Raw genomic sequence first — 14377 nt, forward strand, 5'->3', positions numbered from 1 at the left:
TTATGTTGTCAGATAATTATACTAACAATCCGAGCCTATCTGTGTGAAAAAAATGCACTTTTAGTGGACGTATTTTGACGTTGTTTGACGCTGTCTGTCTATCATTTAATATATCGCGTGCTCACGGGCTGCAGGCAGGTCAGCCCTAGCTTCATACTGGAGACATGTCACATATTGAACATCCTATCACTCATTTAGACAAACGTAGATCGGAAAATAGGGCCCAGGTTGAAAAAAACATTAGTTCCCCTTTAAATAGAAACTGCCCCACCCATTTCACAGGTGTGCACAGATGTGAGGGAGTTAATCAGCTGTGGGTGTGTTTCTCAATAACTGACAACAGTCTGTGCACCATATGTCACATATCCCACAAATGACAGAACAAGAGAACAAGACAAACATGGAGAAAACCTGGAGGACCAAAACGTTAGTGTTACTAATAAATTGTGAGGCTGAGCAAAAGCAATGTGTAGGATTTTCTGTTCAAATTTTACAGATATTTACATTCAGTTTATTTATTAGCAATTCCATCAACACAAATTTGTAGCACTTTATTTATGTTTATATCTTAACTCTTTATTCAAACTTTATGTCTGAGTTTCAGATTTTGCTTTGAATTGCAAGATTTTCTTTTGCCAACGACTGTTTCTCTGTAACTGTTGGGCTCATGGTGATAATAATCAATTTAAACTTGAAAACTAAAATATGAGAAACACCTCGAAGTTGAATAAAAGAGCCTGTAAAGCTCCATGTAGTTTGCAGAGTGTGACTTGGTCAGTCGTACCTGTGACCTGGGGAACGTATGGGATGGAGAGTCTCTCTGCGTTGTATCCTGGTCCTGCCAGACACTCCGCCATGTCAGCTGTCTGGAAGTACAGCGGTCTGTCCTCCTTGTTCAGAGATTCAGGGAGTCTGCGAAGAAGAAGGAGAGGGGTAAAAACTACGACCGTCGAAATTGCACATATCTCCAACAACGTATCAGGATGACTTAGTGCTAAATTTGGATAAACGTCTGGGGTGTCTGCACAATCTAAATAAAGTCAACTGAGCTGTCCAGAAGCTGAAAAGCACTCACATCTAAATTTAGTAACTTAAATAAATCCCTGCATGTTTCACTGCAGAGGGTCATACTAGAGGGGAGATTTAAAATCAGAAATAGATTCTGGTTCTTATAATCTCATAATCATGTTTCATCAGCAGATGCCCGGTGATTTTGGAGCTTCAGGTGAAGTTGAGACTGCTGGGTGTGTTTGTGTTTTTTATTTTTATTTTCTAGTACATAAAAAAAGACATCACAATGAACATTAAGGTCTTTTGCAGAGTAAATTCCTGTCTTTGTTTATAGCATGTTTATTAAATTAACCTTTGACTGTAACTGACTGGTTTTAGTTTTGTCTGAAATAAAAATTCTACTTGTATATTATAGCAAATTTCGCTTTTATTTATGGTAAAATCTGAGTTGTAAACTAGAATTACGGCCCCACGGTTGTAATACTCCACGCACCAGTCAAGTTTCTCTCACAATTTACATCCATGTCTGTGAAAACATGGATGCTTCACACACAGAAGATCTATACAATCAGCACAGTTTCAAATTGGACACCCAAGATTGGAGTCACCAATTCAGTGTCTGACCAAATACTTAATATATTTTCACACTAAGGTCACAACTTGACCATCGACCTTCAACCACGAATTTCTAATTAGTGTATTCTTTGGTCCAAGTTGACGTTTGTAACAGATTAAAAGAAATGGCCTTAAGGTGTTCTTGGGTTAGGGTTTTAGGTTTTATTAGGTTCCAAAATGAAAAGTTTTAGCTGTGACAAAAATTCCTGTATGGTATTAATAATGATAATAATAATTCAGGTTTTTATTGTGTGAATGTAAGTTTTTATCTTTGGCAAAATAAATAGTTTGACTGATTTCAGCTAAACACAAATTTAATTTGTTGGGAATTTAGGTGTAACAGAATTTAAGTATTTTTTTCAGCTGGTCCAATTACCATTTTTTTCAGTGTAAACCTTGGAGTTTTTTTCCGTTTGGTTCAGTTTGTGTTTCCAGGACATTTGAACAAGAGATATCAAATAGCAACACCAAGATGCCAGAATCTGAATCTATCTTTTTCAAGTAAATATGTAAAAAATCTGTTTGATATTGATGCAAACCAGTACAGGATGTGATCCAAGACTGGAAGGGATTATGGATAGTAGGAGGCTCATATTGACAGCTGATAACCAGCACTGTGTATCATACTATTCCCTACCTCTACATAAGAGAGCTCTGGTTAATGCAGGGCAGCTGCTCAGTGCCTAGAAGTTCCAGACTATGGTTGCACTATGAAACTGCTGAGTGAAAACATTGGTAAGTGAGTGAATTTTAAGGAGGATGCTAGGAAAAAGATTCTGATGAATAATAGCTGAAACACAAACAAGAGATTTAAGGGTTTAGCAGAAAACATCCTCGACATTTTGATCTCACCTTTGGCTTTAAGCCGTCATGTTTTTACCAGAGTTTAGGGTTGTTGTTTTTTTTTTCAACTTGATTTTAAAAACTAAATCTCCAAAAATCTCACCTCAGGCACGCTGAACGTTCACAAGTGGATCTCTCCTTTGTATCAGAGATGTTTTTGTTCTCACAGACATCAGAACTACGTTTAGTGGAGTGACTCTGATCTCAACATTTGGAATAAAGAGCTCTCGCACAAATAAGACTCAGGGGCTTCCTGAGCTCTTTCAGAAACAACAACAACAAACACATGTCTGGGGAGTTTTTCTTGGTTTTCATCAGACTGACACCAGAAAAATACAATACTGAAGTTTTAAGACGACTGGGAAAGTTGAAGAAGAAAAACTTTTAGAAATAGACACAGAGTTGGTGATTCAAACTAAACTTTCATCTCTGTCAGAGAAAACTGATCTGAGTTCAGACTGTTTACTTACAGCACAGCTACACTCACAGATAACTGAGCCTCCTACCTGCCTGTCAAACACCATCGACCCACAAACCTTCTGCAGTCCGGACTGAGTGGAGTCCTGCGGGGTGAAGCTGTGAAGGCTGCGAGCGGAGCTAGCTGCTAACAGCCACCGCTGCAACTAACAAACTCCACAAATCCATTCAGCAGCTCCACCATCCACAGTCAGACACACACGGCTGATTATTTACTGCTGAATTACAGCTCACAACTCGCACCAACGGCTGATGCTGCTCAGCTATGAGTGTTTTTGCTGGCTAGTAAAACATCCTGGTGCAGACTATTTACTGGAGTTTACCAGCCTGTCGCTCAAAAGGCATTTGAAGACAATTACAAGCATTGCCGTTCTCGGCTTTCAGTGTCCGATAGTTCACCACAAACGTTTTCCTCACGTCTCATCTCATCATTCTTAGTTTTTATTTTCAACATCTATTTCTAGCTCTTTATTGTTTCATTTTTCATCATGGAAAAAAGGTGGTTGACAAAAACATTTCATCATAGTTTTTGTCAATGAAATTAACACTGCTTGTTGCACTGAAACATTTCTTTTTGTACCAAAAACAGTACTGTGATTTGCCTGCTCCAATGTTATGATGATTTTTATGGCTGCAGGGTTGTTAGATTTGTGCTGAGCCTCACCTCAACCTAGAAGTGTTTATAAATCTAAAGCTCAGCTTTGTAAAGTAGTGGATACTTACGGACACTTGTCCCTGAAGATGTGCTCTGGGAGGAGGTACGGAGCATCCATGTTCCTCAGCTCAATAACCTAAAGAGACAACCACGTAAACAGCCAAGGGTATAACGAAGACTGACATTAACAGCAACTAAAAACTATGTTTAACAGCCAAAAACAGCGGTGCATCATCAGCATATTATTACACTTTAAAGTTTTAAAGTCTGAAAAGCAGGATCAAGTTTTACATAGAGAACATTTTACAGTGTGGTATCTAACATTTATCAAGAGCTCAAGAATCATGACGCTTCATCAACACCTGAAGCAACAGTGAAGTCAGAATGAGTCGGTGACACACCTTGCTGACGTGCTGACAGAAGGGAGGGTTTGCAATCATCTGGCTCAGGAAGTTAAGGTACGCCGCCACCAACGCCATGATGCCACAGCGGATAAACATCGGCATGTTCTCCTCGTTAGTCAGAGCCATGTCCTGCACAAACCAGTCACACAACACACATTAAGGATGAGCAATCAGAATTGTACAGACTACCGCTTGTGACAATGGTTTTTCAATTATTCAATATTTATAATGTAGTTTTGACATTTCTTTCCCTGTTTGCTTTGTCATAATCAAAACAATTAATCAAAAAACAATTTGCAGAATGGCTGATAATGACAATCATTATTAGTTGCAGCCCTGGCGTAAACAAAGCAGGCCAGAGGACTTCCCGGATTTGACATCTGAACGTAGGAGGACATGAATATCAACAAATCTTTACTTCCCATCATGACTGTCATTAACAAATGACTGCAGAAACACATTACAGGCAGTGAAGACATGCAGTTCATCCCATTAAGCCCTCTGTGTTTGCTGGGTCAACCACGGGTCATTACCATGATGACAACCTTTTGACTGACAGCACGACAATCAAAGAAGCAGATGCTCCTCCCTGTGACCTACGTGGTGCTAGAGGAAATCTCCCTGTCTTCTATGAATCCTGTGTTCATTAGCATTAGCTATCGTGAAATGATGAAGTACAGAGGTGTGTGTGTGTGTGTGTGTTTTCGATCTCCCTGGGAAGTCCTGCACAAATAGATCTGAGAACATGTGTCTCTTTCTGGACTTTATACGTCATTCTATAAGAATCCAAAGAGTTATTTAAGATGTTCCCAGCGAACGTGCACATGGTACTACGAATGTGTGTGTGTTCGCCTCTTGTCTACAACTCTGTGACATTTCGGAGTGATAAGTTCTCAGCGTGATACACAAACAGGCAGCTGGCATGTGTGTCGGAGCGTGTGTGCAGAGTTTTTTCACACCTCTCTCCCGTCTCACATGTAGGAGGTTTTATTGGACCTGCGTGCGGTCTCCAGTCTAATGACATTAAGGACTCGGCTGCTGACGATGACAACACAGCGACTCATCAGCCACGGAAACATCACACCTGATGCCATAAATACAACATCATCACATTGAGGATCCTGGAGATTAGTGCACCATGAAGAATGTTGAGTTCTACGAGGTTCTTGTATCAAGTATTATAATGATCTTAACAACCACAGGCAGTAGAAGTACTTTTATATACTTGGAGATTTTGGAGACTTTCTACCTTCCTCAACTACATTTCAGATTGAAATATTGTACTTTTCACTTCACTACATTTATCTGAGAGCTGGAGTTTACAGAGTTTTCTACATTTCGGGTAAAAAGCTAGAGAGCACCAAAATACCATATACCCTGTTTGTGCTGCATAATAGTACTTGACAACTTGAAGAGTCTTGAACTTCCCCCTTGGCCTTGCTCTGGCCCAGATAAACTGAGAATCTGGAATTCTGACTGGCAATATTAAAAAGAGGTATAGCAATCGTGGCCATATATTCATTTTCACCACCTTGTTCCTAGAGCTGAAGAACAATTTTAATGTTTCCCATTTAATTTTTTTTTTTTTTTTTAATTTTATATANCATTTTCACCACCTCGTTCCTAGAGCTGAAGAACAATTTTAATGTTTCCCATTTAGTTATATCTTTCTGTATCCTATTTATTTCATACATTTTGTTCTGGTCATGAGTAATCTGTACTCACAGATATTTTACTTTTTTTACTCCCCACTTTAGTTTATATTTTTGCCCACTGTAAAACTTCAATTAGTAGCCTGGGATATTATTTGCTTAAAGGCGCTGTATGTAAGAATGTGGCCCAAACGGTTACTGCACTCAAATTCAAAATACTGCCGCGAGTCGTGTCTGCCCCCCCTCCCCTACAGATTTGAGGTTGCTGGACAGCGGCACGCTGGAGACTGATTTGTCTGCCCACGGGCGGCTGCCGTGACCATCGCCACGTGCTTGATCTTTGGTTTTCCAGCGGACCGTTCGAGCAAGTCTGGCTTCTCTGCTGCTAACACTGCTGCCAGGATACAGCTGAGGAGACTGCTACCGGGACACTGCTAATGCTGCTTGCCGTGCTGCTGTAGCTCAGTCGTAACTGTAACTGATGCTGAGACTCTACTGACTGCGTGACTGGTAGACGGCGGTGGGTGGCGCAACAGGTCAAAACACAAAGTCAAAACATAAACATGATTTGCAGACTGTAAAATATTTTTTTAAATGCGAATATTCTGGCTGTACTATTGTTGTCGGTGAGATCAGTATGTTATATGAACATTATTCCTTAGTCTCTGTGACATATTAGGAGGATTTTACAACTATTTGCTTTGGATTTCTTACATATAGCTCCTTTAAATAACCAAAAACAAAAAGGTCTTTAATTCCTTTCACACAAAACTGTTGATCAGCAAAGACCAGGAAATACAATCAAATTGTGTACGGCACTTGAGGATTACGGCTCCCAGCATACAGACACAACACCACTTTATCCTGTTAAAACAATCTCACAACTTGGATTAACTCTTGAAAAACCCTTTTGATTCTTTTGATCTGAGGACCCTTACAGACTAAAGGAAAATGAATAACTTACAGGGTAATTGAGGAATGGACACATAAGTTTAAGTAGCCAACAACCCAGTTTTATACATCCAAAGAACTTCTTTAAAAATGAACTGCTTGTTAACCAGAGCAGGCCTCTAATTGTCAAAATGTGTAGCCACACAGGGTGAAAGGGACTTGGGGTTTAATTGGCACTAGACTTTAATTGAAGTTTTACAGTAAATTCCCTACATGGTGCATGGTGCATTGAGAGTGAGCATCAATCCAAAACTTCGTCATTAGTTCAAGGTCTACACAGTTTAATATATTCAGCGCCATACTTGCATTTGGACTTGCATATTGGTCGTCGAGCTAGTTTGCTGTCTCTGCCAAGCAGCTGTCCATTATTCACTCACTCTATTGCAGTAAACAGCCCTTTAGAATGAAAGCTCTGTGCTGGAAATTCACTGTACTTAAAAACAGAGTGTATTTTTAACTTGCGGCCCATTCAGAATGGACCCACAACCCACTTTTGGACCGCAACCCATCAATTGGGAACCACTGCTCTAGACAGCTTAAAACTGTCTGTCAGGTGGCAACTGATCTTTATTCTAGCGACTGGGTCTCTATATGAAGATTTTGTGCAACACTTACAACTTTTAATTTAAATATCACATCACAGACTTCAACATTTTCCCGTCCTCAGTCAGTGGATTTCAACACGTCAACCTAAAATTCTTATTTGTCCGAACAAAGTATTTCTGATCAGCGTGTTTTTTGCTTGTGAGGTCACAAATCTGCAGATATAAGATAAAACACCACCAAATCATATGACCAAGATCTGCTGAAATTAATAACCTGAGATTACCTGTAGAGCAATGGAGAGTCGAATGAGGTCGATCACGACTTCCTCGTTGGCCAGCTCGATGGTCAGAATGGCCAGGGTGGTGAAGAGCAGCTCAAAGTTTTTATGGACATTATCCTCCTCTTTACAGCCCAGATAGATGTGACGGTAGAGCTGTTGGCCGTGCTGGAGATGAAAGAGGGAAGAGGCAGAAAAACAAGAGAAAACATTAGAGGACAGAGAAATGGATCCAAATAAAAAAGAGAAGAAGAGGAGAGAGGAATCATATAGAAAACGTTACTAAACACACTCTTTAAAAAGTGTTTTTTTCTTCATCTGGGAGGTCAAAATTTAGGCTCTTGTTCATTTAGTCTGCCACCTGAGCTCATTAGTATGCAGACTGTATTCCCAGTACAGGTGAAAAAAGACCAGGTCAGACTCTGTCTTCTCTTTTGGCCATGTTCTTTTTCTAGTGGACTTCAAACTTGTTTTCCTGCAACCACCAAAGCTGAAGTCCTTCTGGCCTGCCAGCACCTGTCGTCTTTCAGCCTGGTGGCTTCTTTTACTTCTTAAGTCCGCCAGCGGGTGGTTGGTTTGTCCCAGAGACAAGCAACTATGACCTTCTTGCCACAGCTTCGAGGAATGGAGGTTTTGAACATGACCCACTCCTATGACCCAGAAAAAGCCTCCCAGCTTTCTTCAACACCTGTTCAAACACATCACCTGGTGGTTGTCAGTTTGGCTCCTCTCCTCACATCAATGTCCATGACATGTGACCTAGACAAATATCTGGTGTTCAGGCACCAGGTACACTTCTGAGCTTAAGGAATCATTTTGCTGTTTTTAATTTAAAACTCGAATTATCACCCTGCAGTTGCATGCCACCACGCACCAGTCAAGTTTCTCTTACAGTTTATATCCTTGTCTGTGAAAACATGGTTGCTTCACACACAGAAGATACAATACAATCAGCACAGTTTGATCTTTAATCACAAAATGTTCTTAAGATATCGCATTCGCAAAAATAACACAGACAAGGTCACAGAGACCTTGACTTTTGACCTATAACCACCAAAAACAAATTATTTAATCCTTAATTCCAAGTGGACATATGTGCCAAATTTGAAGAAATTCCCTTGAAGTGTTCTTGAGATATCGTGTAACAAGGATGGGACGGACAGGTATATACATATGACCAACAACCTGAAACATAACGCCTAAGACCACGATTATCGAAAACGCAGAGGCATAAAAATCTCATGTAACGATCCAAACCAACAATGAGTTAGTCCGTCTGCAGCAGAGAGGTGAGGCCCCTCCCCGTCTGGTGTCGCCATGTGGGACTTTATTTTGGGAAAAAAATGTGTGTGGTAGTCAACAGTGAGACACAAATAATTTTTTGATTTCATTTGAAATGTGCCATAAATGACACATATTATGTTTGTCCATTTAAAAGAATATTTTGCAGGTCAAGAATACCACAGTTTGTCGTAGGACCATTTAGTTTTGTGTGAAACTGCTCAGTGAACTACAATCTTCACCTTGCACAATATACGTCACGTGCACTAGCCAGCTAGCAAGGTGACTCAGCTAAAATCAATTTAATATTAACTGATGTGTTTTATCCAGTGACCCTTTGTCTTTTTATCAGCCAGGAGGGGACAGAATGAGCAAGACTCGTTGCTTGTGCGAGTACATCCCACTACAAAACCCACAGGTATCGTTGCTTCAGCAAGAGAGAAAGCTATGACGTCACCTACGCTACTTGCATTGTCTTTAATGATGTATTTTCACAGTCTTATAATCCAACAGTTTTCCAGCAAACTGTGACTCTCTTGACTTGCAAAATCATTTTTTAATTGACAAATATTGTGTATAATTTATGGCACAATTCAAACTGGAACAAGAAAATCATTTGTCTCTTGCCATCCACTACGTGCATATTTTTTCTCGAAAAAGGTCCAGTAGGACCTCGCCCTTCTTCACTTCCTGTCTTCCCGTCTGTGGCTCTCAAATCTAAGCTCATTGCTTCCTACTGAAGAGGTACAACTTTAAAAACACAAATATATGGTTTCCTTCTTTAAAAAATGTTTATTAATTTCCTCAAACAGGTGCTCACTGTAGATTTAAATCAGACAAACAGGAGGAAATAGTGACTTTGTTGGGGACTATTTTCAGCGGTGGATTAATCCACATTTAGTGCTTTAGTAAGTATCTGTGTCAGCAGGACAGTGTGTGTGGGACTGAGTCAAAATAAAATACAGTGTGTGTGTTCATGGTAAAAAGAAATATGTTACCCTGTGACACAGTGTGGCTCACTGATGTGTTCATAACAAAAATGAAGGTCTATGTCACAGAGCACACAGACACAACGTATTAATATATACATCCTCTTTTCATGACAGGAAACAAAGAGTATCACAAGATGTATCTTTTTTTTAAAAAAGGTCACCTCTTGGTTTGTTTGGACGTACTGCTTTTCTTTCTTTTCTGTGACACTACACTGAATATATTTGGAATATGGCCTGTTAGTCGCACAAAACAAGACGTCTAGGGCTTTAAGAAGGGATGACGGACATTTTTAATTATCTTCTGACACTTTATAAACCAAAAGAGGGTTATTTGTAACCCTACACTTAACATGTATCATACTTGGCACAGCAGCTCTCCCCTCCGTGATATGAATAAAATCATTATTGTGCCTGATCATAAAAACGCCACAGTGCCGTCCACTAAAGAGATTAAACCCATTAACTATGAATCAGCCTCAAACTGTCCCAGTGTGTCAGAGGCCTCCTCTTGCAGTGATGGTCTTTATAAAATAAATAAAAGTGCACGCTGTCAGAGCCCTGCTCGTGCATTTATATGCTTGACGTAAATGCAAAGTGAAGGCCGATGACTTCTATTCAGCACTAATGAATACAATTAGCATTAATGACCTCTGACAGTGAGCGAGAGTCTGTGAGGTGGCTTCATCTGCTCTGAGCTCTGGTGATGATGTGAGTGGACGGTTTCAGCCCTGCAGTTGTTCTTTCAGGTGTTGGGTGTGTGGGTAAAGGTTACAGCTCAGGTGTGACCAACAGGTGAGCAACTTTAACTGTGGGCCCTTTTTGGAAATGCCATGTGCTGATGGGCTTTTCCTGTCAGGGTCAATACACTCCACAATGTCTTTAAATGACAAACCTGAAGCTTGAAGATGCTAACACATCTTACTGATGCACAAAAAAAAAAAAAATCCTGATGGACATGTTTTATAAAGACATCTGCGTGAGAGGTTAAAAAACGCCCATTTGGGAAAGATTCTATTTTTAATAATATTGAGAAACCTTTTATTGCAAAAGACTTTTCTGAGGAGTTCATTTTTATCATTTCATCTTAAATGAAAGTAGGTTGTCTTAACCTGGAGACACCAAACACCTATGTGAGGATGTTATTTGTAGACCTCAGTTCTGCATTTAATATGATCCTCCCTCACAAGCTGCTCACAAAACTACACAACCTGGGCCTCAGTTCCTCCCTGTGTTCTTGGGTCATGGACTTCCTCGAGGACTGACCGCAGCAAGTTAGAGTGGGTAAGCACAACTCCTCCACCCTTAACTCTCAGAACTGGTACCCCCCAGGGCTGTGTGCTAAGTCCTCTTCACACTCTTGACCCATGACTGCACCCTCATCCACTCCTCAAACACCATAATCAAATTTGCTGATAACACAACTATAGTGGGCCTGATCTCTGAAGAGGATGAGACTCAGTGGTGTGGAGACAATGTTCTGGTCCTCAGTACCTCCAAAACCAAGGAGATGGTCACTGACTTCTGGAGGACGCCTCCCTCCACACACAGGGGGAGACAGTGGAGGTGCTGGAGAAACTGAAGTTCCTGGGAGTCACACTGTCGAACCAGTGACATGGACCAACAACACTTCACAGCTGGTCAAAAAGCTCAGCAGAGACTATTTTTCCTGAGGAAACTGAAGCAGGCCAAACTACGTCAGTCCTGACCAGCAGCGCCACAGTGTGGTATGCCTGCTGCACAGCTGCAGAACGTCACAGCCTCCATCGTGTGGTGAAGGCGCCCTGGACTGGACATTATTTACACCAACAAACTCAAAATGAAAGACAGTAAACACCCCGGCCCCTCCATGTCTGAACTGTTACCATCTGGCAGGAGGTTCAGGACAATCAATTAAAAAACCAATAGACCGAAAAACAGCTTTTTATACAATGTTACTTTTCAGTCTTAATCTGTGACTTTTTGTCTCCAAAACTTAAGAGTTTAGTCTTGTAATATTTTGACTTTTTCTCCCATAGATCTACGACTTCATTCTCGAATTCCAAGATTTTCTTTTCGCCTTAACGTGGCCCTGATCCTCCTTCGTAGGAATCTATTCCAACAACTGTAAATTCAACCTGACTGAAGGAGGAATTTACAGACTTTAAGCCACTTTATGGGTACTGGGTGATGGGTAATTGTCAAAAGATAAGTTCTGAATGAACAATTAGTGTTCGTGGTTTAGCTACATGGGATACAAATGACAAATACAAGCAGCTAACTACAAGGGTAACACTGGGCAGTTGTGTTAGTTTCTGTTGATCTTTCGAAACTCTTTACTGTCAGCTCAGTATCAGTTTTAGACGCAGAAGACTGCATGTGTTTGATTTTTTCCTTTAAGACCTCCGCTGATAATAAAGAACAGAGACCAGGCAGGAAGAACAGCAGGATAAGAGCAGCTTAGATTTTTTTTTTACCTTCTTCATGAATGCAACATCTTGCTTGGAAATCTTCTCTCTTTTAATCTTCAGTGCTGCAACGTTAGGAATGATTCTGCAACAGAGACAAACACAATGTAACTAAGTACATTTACTCAAATACTGCACTTAAGTACATATTTAAGATATTTTCATTTTCTGTAACAATACCCCCCCCTTGTCCACTACCTCTTGGCCCTTGAAATGAAGCAACGAGGGGTAGGGGTGGAAATCTTTCCCTAGGAATTAGGACACCACTCACTACGTCACCGTGTCGGTTATGCTCACGCATACATAACTATTTTAAACAGGAAGCTGCGAGCCATCTACATTTCCAACCGGCATCTACAATGGAGTCTCCAGTTGAGCTCATCCTACCAATCGCGTTTGCCACATTCATCATGCTTCGTTTGATGAACGCCAGACGACAGAGGACTTCTGCTAGCTAGCTAACCAGCTAACATTACGAGGCAGCATAGTTATGGCGTGTTATCGTAACGTGAAAAATCTGACAATTTTGCAGAACAGGACAGATGACAGACGCCAGATAGTGTGAGCTAGCTAGCTAGCTAACAAGCAACCTGACGACGGTAACGTTAGCTATGTATGAACTTTTTCCCCGTCTCTTGCTCGGTGGTAGCCATGGCGACATCTAACCCTCGCTGGCAAGTCAGCATCTGAAATCCCTCGCTCTGAAGGGCTAGTTTCATACCCACTACCCCTCGTTATGCCCCCTACCCCTACACGCAAAAAGGAATTGGGACACCACTACCCCTCGTGGGAACGCGCAAATGTAGGGGTAGGGCTAAGGGGGGGTATTGGGATGGACCCTTTATAGTTCTTCACATCTCAGAGGTAGATATGGTGCTTTTTACTGCTCTATATTTGTCTACATTTCATTCCCTTCCTGTCCGGTGAAAACCATGCATCTCCAGATGTGCTGATGTTGAATGTTTGTGACGAACTGGAGGATGAAGTGTTTCTTTATGTGTTGAGAAAATTCTCCTCCTTCTGAAGCTCAATAAACTCCTTAAAACCCCTCTTGGATCAACTAGAAAATGCATCGTTATAACGCTGAAAAGTGGGCTGTTTTTCTGACACTATGAAAAGTTGACTTTTTAGAGACGTGTCCTCTTGGAACAGATCTGAATACTTCCACCACCATCCACATGTACACCAGTTATTGATGGGAAACCAATAATAGAGACCAGTTTGAGAGTCACTGACACTGCTCAGTGTTTAATATCAGATGTGGATCAGTTACACTGCATGTTGATCAACACGAGCAGTGTACAGTGACACAGTTCATGTTGTACTTTGTACCTGATGCCGCGTAGCTTGGCACGGTTGTCATGGCGATCGATGATGTTGTGCAGGATCTCCAGCACCAGCTGCCTCAGCTCGCTGTCCTCCATCAGAGAGATGGAGAAGAGCGGATCCAGGAAGGGAGGAGGCAACGCAGCTGCCATGGACTTGGACTTGAAGCCAGAGGTTACCTGAGGTAGAGGGGGGGGGGGGGGGGGGGGGGGAGGGTGTGAGCCGCCTTATCACAGCGNTCCAGGAAGGGAGGAGGCAACGCAGCTGCCATGGACTTGGACTTGAAGCCGGAGGTTACCTGAGGTAGAGGGGGGGGGGGGGGGGGGGGGAAGGTGTGAGCCGACTTATCACAGCGTGATGCGATTAATCCGCAGGGAGGATCGTCGAGAAACAACGCTTCAACAGAGCTTAAAGGTTACGTTCACAAGCAGCTGAAACTGTCTAAATGTTGACCTTTCGTCTCGTACGTGACGCTGATGCGATTATTTATGACCAGTGTGAAGAACAGGGAGTTTGATGTTTCTGATTTAGGACAGATTCATGTGCTGTTGAAAATGGTTCCAGGAGTGATCGACATGAAACATGTGTCTGAACACACACAGAGACGACCTCCCTAAACCGTCTACACAATTTATTTAAGATTGTATTACATTAAAGACTTTCTCAGTAAAAATAATATCAAGGAAAGCCCCTCTATCTTTGCTTCAACACTGAAAAAAACTTTTTTATTCTCCTGCATTGAAATCTTGGCCAATATACAGTCACTGGCCACTTTATTAGGTACACCTTGCTAGTACCGGGTTAGACCCCCTCTTTAATTCTTGGTGTCACAGATTCAACAAGGTGCTGGAAACATTCCTCAGAGATTTTGGTCCATATTGACATGATGACATCACACAGTTG

At 41.3% G+C, this 14377-nt stretch overlaps 1 protein-coding gene across 2 annotated transcripts in view; it reads right to left on the reverse strand.

Annotated features, from left to right (window-relative positions):
* The window catches only part of efr3a (EFR3 homolog A (S. cerevisiae)), a 592036-nt gene that overhangs the window by 20045 nt on the left and 557614 nt on the right, over positions 1-14377 (reverse strand). For both annotated transcript variants that reach the window (XM_050074483.1, XM_050074482.1), the window contains exons 14-19: positions 13481-13653; positions 12158-12233; positions 7438-7599; positions 4003-4134; positions 3670-3737; positions 785-912 (exon numbers count right to left, since the gene is read on the reverse strand). In XM_050074483.1, coding sequence (XP_049930440.1) covers positions 785-912; positions 3670-3737; positions 4003-4134; positions 7438-7599; positions 12158-12233; positions 13481-13653 — 739 coding nt within the window. The remainder of the gene's footprint in view (positions 1-784; positions 913-3669; positions 3738-4002; positions 4135-7437; positions 7600-12157; positions 12234-13480; positions 13654-14377) is intronic.

Source organism: Epinephelus moara, chromosome 21 (genome assembly GCF_006386435.1).
Source record: "Epinephelus moara isolate mb chromosome 21, YSFRI_EMoa_1.0, whole genome shotgun sequence".
Taxonomy (NCBI): domain Eukaryota; kingdom Metazoa; phylum Chordata; class Actinopteri; order Perciformes; family Serranidae; genus Epinephelus; species Epinephelus moara.